Source organism: Pimephales promelas, chromosome 2, assembly GCF_988280905.1.
Source record: "Pimephales promelas chromosome 2, fPimPro1.hap1.1, whole genome shotgun sequence".
NCBI lineage: Eukaryota > Metazoa > Chordata > Actinopteri > Cypriniformes > Leuciscidae > Pimephales > Pimephales promelas.
In genome coordinates this window covers 531,117-540,589 of record NC_142770.1, presented here as the reverse complement: position 1 = coordinate 540,589, position 9,473 = coordinate 531,117, and the positions used below count along the sequence as shown (strand labels likewise).

At 40.6% G+C, this 9,473-nt stretch overlaps 1 protein-coding gene across 1 annotated transcript; it reads right to left on the bottom strand.

Moving 5' to 3' along the window:
* Positions 1-889: 889 nt before the first annotated feature.
* btg2 (BTG anti-proliferation factor 2) lies at positions 890-2,351 on the bottom strand. The gene is made up of 2 exons (XM_039682500.2): positions 2,021-2,351; positions 890-1,450 (listed from the first exon to the last, which is right to left on the bottom strand). The coding sequence occupies exons 1-2, from the start codon at positions 2,160-2,162 to the stop codon at positions 1,089-1,091; spliced, it is 504 nt and encodes a 167-aa protein (XP_039538434.1). The 5' UTR covers positions 2,163-2,351; the 3' UTR covers positions 890-1,088.
* Positions 2,352-9,473: the final 7,122 nt, after the last annotated feature.

Sequence of the window (9,473 nt, the reverse complement as noted above, 5' to 3'; positions counted from 1 at the left end):
GATAAGACTATCTGACGTCTTTCAGTGTGTGTGGGAGAAAAACAAGCCCAGACGCATCCAGATAACACACACACCTGCCCACCGACCGACACACCTCAGAGAGCTGAAACCTCATTACAACAGCATAATAACATCAGACCACAGAGAAACGCTTCATTCACAAAAGGTTTATTGTAATAAAAACCGACTTTATACACAAACGCATTTATAAAAGTGAACATTAAAAGCAACTCTGCTTTAAAATAGCTTACAAACTACATTAGCTCTGTCTGAAACAGTAAACGCGCTGCTCAGCAGCCCGAGAGAGACAGAATGCTTGATGCGAGTCTCTGCTGGCGCTTCCGCCTGATACCAACCAACATACCACATGCAAAGCATTCTGGGTAAATACAATAATTTCCCCCAAATCCACACAACTCATTTCATGCCATCACAAGAGGAAGTTATTGCCTGAATATTGCACAGTAAGACTAAAAGAGCCAGGCAGTGACGTTTATTAAGGGAGCGGTGGCGCTATGGTTAAGGCAGAGGGGATTATGGGAGTTTGTTTGTGTGGCGCCACGCTCAACAGCAGCTCCTTTTAGGAATTATTAAAGTCCACAGCAGTTTTAGGCCTGAAACGTACTGTACGCAAGCATGCGAATGCAAATACGTTGTAAAACAAACAATGTTGCATTCTCAGAGTTGCCACAGGTGGCGCTATAGCAAACTGAAGCGTTAAATGCCAGTAAGTTTTATTGTCGCTATTTGTACGCCTGCTAAACTTAAGACATTCACGAACTTGCGTAAAGTACGTTTCAGGCCCTTTAATTGCGTTACATTCTCATGACTGAGGTATCGTAGTTGCACTGAAACTGTGCGTGAGCACCAGTGAAAACACCCCAAAACCTGTTTCGGGATGATCAAAATAAACGAGTCACACAGAACAGTGCTGATAGGTCTCTAGAGTCGGTGGTCCAGCGGCCGCGTAACAACCAGTGCTTTAACGTTCATCTTAAATAAAGGTTTACGAAGTGAAGTCACGGGAACAGCTCCAGCTCTTAGCGTGGCAGTTGGTCGGTCAGTCGGGCAGAACCAGTCCCGTGCGCTCAGCTGGACACCATCATCAGGAGGTTTTTGGGAGGACTTGTGCGGCCACCCAACGTGAAGCGGTATTTGCAGCTCGCCGTTTGGTCGTACGCTGAGGTGCTAGGGGCGGGGCTTGATACGGGAGGCTCTGCCTCGTAGAGAACGCAAATGGACCCGTCTTCGCCGATGCGGTAGGACACTTCGTACGGGTCCACCCAGAGCGTCAGCTCCCGAGGCAGGAGCGAGAACAGCTGCCCGCTGGTCAGTCCGATACGGTTGGCCGCTCGGCCAATCAGAGGGTCCATTTCGTGATTGATCCGTATGCAGCGGTAACCGGAGCCCTTCTGCGGCCTGTCGGGGAACCAATGATGCTGGTAGTGTGCTAAAGAAAAAAAGGAAACGCTTATGTTAAAATCCTTTATATTTTACCTCAGGAAGTAGAATATCAGTTCCTTTCAGGATTTATGACAATAGAAGAAACAAAATGGACAAATCTTGTTTTTTTTTTTTGTAGGCTATCTAACTAAAAAGGCTAGTCCATTGGTGTGCTATCTAGCTTTAATAACATGACCACTTAGGGTGGGAATCATGACCAAAATCAATAAGAAATTGCCTAATATAAGTTTAAAAATTCTCAAAAATGCAACATTTTGTTTATTTTGCGTTGTATTCACAAAAAACTGTAGGGAGGATCACTAAAGAAAGATACTAAGGCCCGTTCACAGTTCACACCAAGGACAACTATAAAGATTACACATTAGAGAGTAACACTACAGCTACAAATGGAGTACATAACAAAAAAATATGAAACTATGCCTAAAGTTTATCGTTCTTAGTATGAACGGGCCTTCACATAGTAAAGAGCTATGGTATATTGGTATTACTTTTATACACAATAGTATTAAGAGACTATCAGTAACTGATATAGAAGTTAGGCAGTGTTTTTCCGTACCTGATAGCGCCTGCGCGAGACAGTCTCTAAACACCTGGAGCTGCGCGTCACTCAAGCGTCCGCGGCCGCGCAAAAGCCTGCAAACAAACCCGGCGGCGGCCGAAACCTCCGGGACCATCTCTGCTCCGGAACCGTGGGTCATTGTGCTCCGTCCAATAGAGTTCAGAATAAAAATACAGTTGCTGGAAGTTAAAAACCACAACAGCCGGCGTCCGTTTAGGTTTGATGCTGATAATTTAACGCAACAAGTTTAACGACGATGAAACACTAAACATTCCCCGAGAGATGTTCGGTCCAGTCGGTTCCGTTCCTCTGACTGCGCTCTGATGTGTTGTGAGAGGGGAGATTCCGCTGATATATACACTCACACATACACAAAGCCATCGACGTCAGTCGCGCTGATCCTGAGTGACACGCCCAGCGTCCAATCAAACGAAGAGGCGGGTTCTCCAGGCGCCATCGCTTCACTGATTGGTCATCAGGGTGGAAAACACTGCGTGTTGTGGCGACGCTCGCCTTCCGTCCGAGACCAAATATGGACATTGACGTCAAGCGTCAAACGCAGGTTTTTATGACGACTTTCGGGGGAAAAACAAAGACCGCGAGAACGCGCTTACCGTAAAGTTTCGGCGATAATTATAGAAGCGTGTGGCTTTACGGATCTGGTTTTCCTCTTTAATCGACACCTCCGCACATTAGAAACCCACACACGACCTAAAAACATCCAAACTAAAACACAAACACCAATGCAACTGAACATAACGATCAAAAGTTTTGAAGTCAGTTGTCAATCTCCTAAAAACATGCATACGATCGGAAGTAAATAGCCTACGTTTAAAGGTATGAATCATATAACAGTGGTTTCAGTGCAAAGGATATATATATATATATATATATATATATATATATATGAATCTGTATAATGAAGCTGTATTTTAAGCGTAGCAGCGACATCTGGTGGCCAAGCGTATCTCGCCACACACAGATGTTTAAATGACATCGTTTATTCATCAAACACTTATTGATTTTTTCCCCGTTTAAATTTAGACACATATACGGCTAGATTATCTTTGACTCTGTAAATGTGTGTCTGACTCTCAGAGCATCTCTGGCGCTTTACATCCCTGTATCTGTTACCATGGCGACCGCTCACATCCTTCCTTTTCCAGCAGCTTTTCTTCCTGACGAAACACAAATCCATCACAATAATCCTCTGCTGAACATTAACATTTCAGCATTTTATGTTATATATAGGTTAGTTTTATAGGTTTAGGTTTTTCATACTAGATGTAGTAGTGTGTGTGTATACACACACATAATATAAACTAAAAATGTACTTTCTAAATGCTATAGTGTCTGACTGTAATACAGTGCAGATGGCAGGATCTGCTGTTGTGTTCTGTGTGTTTGTCATGTGGACTGACAGCAGGTTTGTCTATATTTGGCTGTAGTGTGTGTGTGTGTGTGTGTGTGTGCTGCAGAAGTTGATGAGGTTCATGTGAAGGGTTCTCACCATGGCAACACGTGTGTCTTCCTGAGCGCTGACTGAGACACATACATTGTTTATATGAATATGTCATATCAAGTAATGCACACACACACTTACACATACTCTATCTCTTACACTCATTCACACACACACACAGCCTGCAGTCCAACTGCTGTCTCCTCTGATCTGAGCTGACACGTCCCTCCAGCAGTGTGTGTGTGTGTGTGTATAAATGTGCATGAGTGTGTGAGTGTGTGAGTGTGTGAGTATGTGTGTGTGAGAGTGTTTCTCCTGAATCTCCTCATTCTTTTAGGAGAAAAATCTGAAGCTAAGTTGATCGTGAGAAAGGAAAACACGATGAAGTCTCCAAACCTAATCCAGCGTTTAGTCTGGGATTGCCACTGTGAGCAAGACTCTCTTCCCCATCCAGATCTCTCTGATATCTCATTGATATTTAAGTTTCTTCTGAGAAAAGTCCCCAGTGATCTCCCTCAGGAGGAACATCTAAACTATAGCGATCACAACACAAGAGGAACAGCTGATGAACAATACAAACAGTGACAGCCAATCAGAATCCATCCTGCTTTAAAGGCCCCCGAAATCAAAATATATATTTTCTAACCTCTTTAGTATGCATATGTTAGCCTTACGGTTATCTAGCCTAGTCTCTCACTTCCGCTAAAATGGATCAGGGATTTTTATGACATCACATCTTAATTCAAATGATCTGTAGAATCTAAAGCTCCGCCCCTTCTGCTATAAACACCTCCTGTGTGTTCAGTATTAGTACACGCACGCTCAGTGTCAGCTGATATAATGAACCGGTTCAAAAGGACGAATCATTCACGAGCCGGACATCTCTACCGCTGACACTCGGGTAATATGGGTTAGATGTGTGTTCAGTCGCTCAAACGCTTGAGTTTTATTACGTTTTCAAAACTGTACGTTAAGAATGAAATGGCTAGAACGTATTTCCACTAGGGCTGGGTATTGAGACAAATTTCACAATTCGATTCAATTTCGATTCACAAGCTTGCAATTCGATTCGATTTCGATTCGATTCAATGTCGATTATTTTGGATATCAGTTACAATAAATGGCTAATTTTTCTCAAGGGAATCAAATCTCTTAACTAATGCTGTAAACTATGGGAGTCTAGTTGTAGCCTATAGACTTCATTAGCCTAATATGAAGGTAATAATGAACTGTTTTGTAGCTATACAAACACTTAAATTACACTTTTAATTATTTTTATAATAAAAAGATTATATGAAATATAAACATTTAAATGGTGGCTGTCATAAAAACTTGCCAGATTTATTCAAATATGCATTAAATATTGAAGAACATTAAGATTATAATGCATATGTAATATGGTGTATATATTTAGCAAAATGCTCCTCTCTGGAGTTATTTTTTCTAGCTGACTAACGAGTTTATGTGGGTTTTCTGAGGTAAATATGACGATACATTGATTACGAGCTGTTTAACTGACGTCTTTCCACGGTTGAAACGCTGATTGAGGGAATCAATGTGACATGATACAGATTTGGATAAGTTGTACTCTATCTTTAACACACTTTCAGATGCTCATTCATGTTTATTTGGCGCTGTGACTGGTATTATTAAGCCGGAAGAGAGATCAGCGCTGCTGCTTCTCCAGAGCGATCTCACGCCACAGCGACAAAACGCTATTTATGTTTTTGAATTTCTAAAGAAAATGGACGTAATTTGAAAATTGAGACTTTGTTTCATATCAATAGTAACAAAGGACAAAGATTATTGCGATTTTTTGGATGCGTTCAGCCGCGATACAATGATCCATTCATTCAAATGAAACAGGATGACTAATCGATTCTTGAGATTTAAGAATCGATATCGGTTCATAAAAATGAGAATCGATTAATATCGAGAAATTGATATTTATTACCCAGCCCTAATTTCCACCTACTATTGAATCCAATGTATCATTAGCACTCATTTACATTTATTCATTTAGTTGATGATTTTATTTTATTCAAACGGGTCTCTCACACCAAAGGCATGTGTCTTATCCACTGCGCCATCACCACCCACACCACCACTCAGATTCGCATCCATGGTGCCGTCAACTACAACTCACAGTCTGAGAGGTAAACAACGATGTTGGCTGTTTCAGTGGAAATTACGTCAACACATAAAACAAAGCTAGGCGTTCCAAGGCACTTTAGTGGGACTTTAAAGAGATTGAGCATTTATAGCAATACACGACAAAACTGCAGCGCTTATAATAAACACAACAATATTGTCCCTTAGTGTGAACACTTATATAGTTATCGTTATAGTTATCGTCCGCTGGTGTGAACACTAATATAGTTATCGTTATAGTTATCGTCCGCTGGTGTGGACACTAATATAGTTATCGTTATAGTTATCGTCCGCTGGTGTGAACACTAATATAGTTATCGTTATAGTTATCGTCCGCTGGTGTGAACACTAATATAGTTATCGTTATAGTTATCGTCCGCTGGTGTGAACACTAATATAGTTATCGTTATAGTTATCGTCCGCTGGGGTGAACACTAATATAGTTATCGTTATAGTTATCGTCCGCTGGTGTGAACACTAATATATTTATCTTTATAGTTATCGTCCGCCGGTGTGAACACTAATATAGTTATCGTTATAGTTATCGTCCGCTGGGGTGAACACTAATATAGTTATCGTTATAGTTATCGTCCGCTGGTGTGAACACTAATATATTTATCTTTATAGTTATCGTCCGCCGGTGTGAACACTAATATAGTTATCGTTATAGTTATCGTCCGCTGGTGTGAACACTAATATAGTTATCGTTATAGTTATCGTCCGCTGGTGTGAACACTAATATAGTTATCGTTATAGTTATCGTCCGCTGGTGTGAACACTAATATAGTTATCGTTATAGTTATCGTCCGCTGGTGTGAACACTAATATATTTATCTTTATAGTTATCGTCCGCCGGTGTGAACACTAATATAGTTATCGTTATAGTTATCGTCCGCTGGTGTGAACACTAATATATTTATCTTTATAGTTATCGTCCGCCGGTGTGAACACTAATATAGTTATCGTTATAGTTATCGTCCGCTGGTGTGAACACTAATATAGTTATCGTTATAGTTATCGTCTGCTGGTGTGAACACTAATATAGTTATCGTTATAGTTATCGTCCGCTGGTGTGGACACTAATATAGTTATCGTTATAGTTATCGTCCGCTGGTGTGGACACTAATATAGTTATCGTTATAGTTATAGTCCGCTGGTGTGAACACTAATATAGTTATCGTTATAGTTATCGTCCGCTGGTGTGAACGCTAATATAGTTATCGTTATAGTTATCGTCTGCTGGTGTGAACGCTAATATAGTTATCGTTATAGTTATCGTCTGCTGGTGTGAACGCTAATATAGTTATCGTTATAGTTATCGTCCGCTGGTGTGAACACTAATATAGTTATCGTTATAGTTATCGTCCGCTGGTGTGAACACTAATATAGTTATCGTTATAGTTATCGTCCGCTGGTGTGAACGCTAATATAGTTATCGTTATAGTTATCGTCCGCTGGTGTGAACGCTAATATAGTTATCGTTATAGTTATCGTCCGCTGGTGTGAACGCTAATATAGTTATCGTTATAGTTATCGTCCGCTGGTGTGAACACTAATATAGTTATCGTTATAGTTATCGTCCGCTGGGGTGAACACTAATATAGTTATCGTTATAGTTATCGTCCGCTGGTGTGAACACTAATATAGTTATCGTTATAGTTATCGTCCGCTGGTGTGAACACTAATATAGTTATCGTTATAGTTACCATCCGCCGGTGTGGACACTAATATAGTTATCGTTATAGTTATCGTCCGCTGGTGTGGACACTAATATATTTTTCATTATAGTTATCGTCCGCCGGTGTGAACACTAATATAGTTATCGTTATAGTTATCGTCCGCTGGTGTGAACACTAATATAGTTATCGTTATAGTTATCGTCCGCTGGTGTGAACACTAATAGTTATCGTTATAGTTATCGTCCGCTGGTGTGAACACTAATATAGTTATCGTTATAGTTATCGTCTGCTGGTGTGAACACTAATATAGTTATCGTTATAGTTATCGTCCGCTGGTGTGAACACTAATATAGTTATCGTTATAGTTATCGTCCGCTGGTGTGAACACTAATATAGTTATCGTTATAGTTATCGTTATAGTTATCGTCCGCTGGTGTGAACACTAATATAGTTATCGTTATAGTTATCGTTATAGTTATCGTCCGCTGGTGTGAATGCTAATATAGTTAGCGTTATAGTTATCGTCCGCTGGGGTGAACACTAATATAGTTATCGTTATAGTTATCGTCCGCTGGTGTGAACACCAATATAGTTAGCGTTATAGTTATCGTCCGCTGGTGTGAATGCTAATATAGTTATCGTTATAGTTATCGTCCGCTGGTGTGGACACTAATATAGTTATCGTTATAGTTATCGTCCGCTGGTGTGAACACTAATATAGTTATCGTTATATTTACCATCTGCCGGTGTGGACACTAATATAGTTATCGTTATCGTTATAGTTATCGTCCGCTGGTGTGAACACTAATATAGTTATCGTTATATTTACCATCTGCCGGTGTGGACACTAATATAGTTAGCGTTATAGTTATCGTTCGCTGGTGTGAATGCTAATATAGTTATCGTTATAGTTATCGTCCGCTGGTGTGAACACTAATATAGTTATCGTTATCGTCCGCTGGTGTGAATGCTAATATAGTTATCGTTATAGTTATCGTCCGCTGGTGTGAATGCTAATATAGTTATCGTTATAGTTATCGTCCGCCGGTGTGCATGTGCTTTAACTAACCCGACCCTGAATACTTGATGTGTGCTCCAGTGCGAGTGTTTGTGCTCTGACACGATTCTGTCACGTACTTTCGCCAGTGAGCGTCTCCCTCCCTCCCATAATCCTCCTCGCAGAACCCCGACTTTAAGGACAGTGGGTTTATTTATTCATGCCTCTTCTGGTTTACTGGAGCTTCTGATGCCTCGACACAGATTTGCACTTTCCTCTGGCGTGCGTTCATGTGCCGCCCGCAGGAGAGACTCGCGTGTGTTTCCCTGACGGCTGTCAGATTCGCTCACGTCCCGAATCTCCCACCAGTGAGTTCAGGATCCCAGAGTCCTCAAAAGCCCAGCGAAAACACGCCACAGAGGAAATCTGCGCGTACTGAAAGTGTACGTGTGCCTGAAAGCCAACAAGACTTATGAAAGTGTGTGTACGCCAGAACCTGCGCTAAATCGCCTTTATAAACAACATACGTCTCCTCCCTGAAATAACCATATATGAGCTGACGACGCCTTGTTTACAATGCAGATCCTTATCTGCATATCATTTGCATACGCATATTCATCCACGTGATGCCATGTTTAACGGTACGAGACATTAGAAAAATAAGAGTTACGGATGTGCGTCACATTACAGTGATAAAAATCATTTAGTAGCCAAAAACACGATTTATAGACTATCATGACAGAATATGCTAATCAAGTCAAGTATATTTATATAGCGCTTTTCACAATATAGATTAAGCTGATCAATGTTATTACTGATTTAATTAATGGTTAATTAATTTGAATATCCCCGTGACTAGAAGATAATTAATGCCACATTAGCAGCAGCTCATTTACATTTAAAGGCACATCCACAAAAACGGCATGTTTTTGCTCACCCTCAAAAAGTGACAAATCTAACATATTATATACAAATATCTGTGGGGTATTTAGAGCTGAAACTTTACACACACACACACACACACACACACACTTGTGAGAAGGGGGACTATAGGTGTATTATAGGACCCCTTTAATTTTTGTCCTAAAAAGTCCTTTGAATGAATCAAGAATCAAAACTGGTGGTTGCAGACATTCTTAACTTTAACACTAGGACCAGTGA

Coding starts and splice junctions, on each gene's coding strand:
- btg2 (XM_039682500.2), bottom strand. CDS start 2,162: ATGACCCACGGTTCCGGAGCAGAGATGGTCCCGGAGGTTTCGGCCGCC. Junction 1,451..2,020: donor TCTCGCGCAGGCGCTATCAG/GTACGGAAAAAC, acceptor TTTTTTCTTTAG/CACACTACCAGCATCATTGG.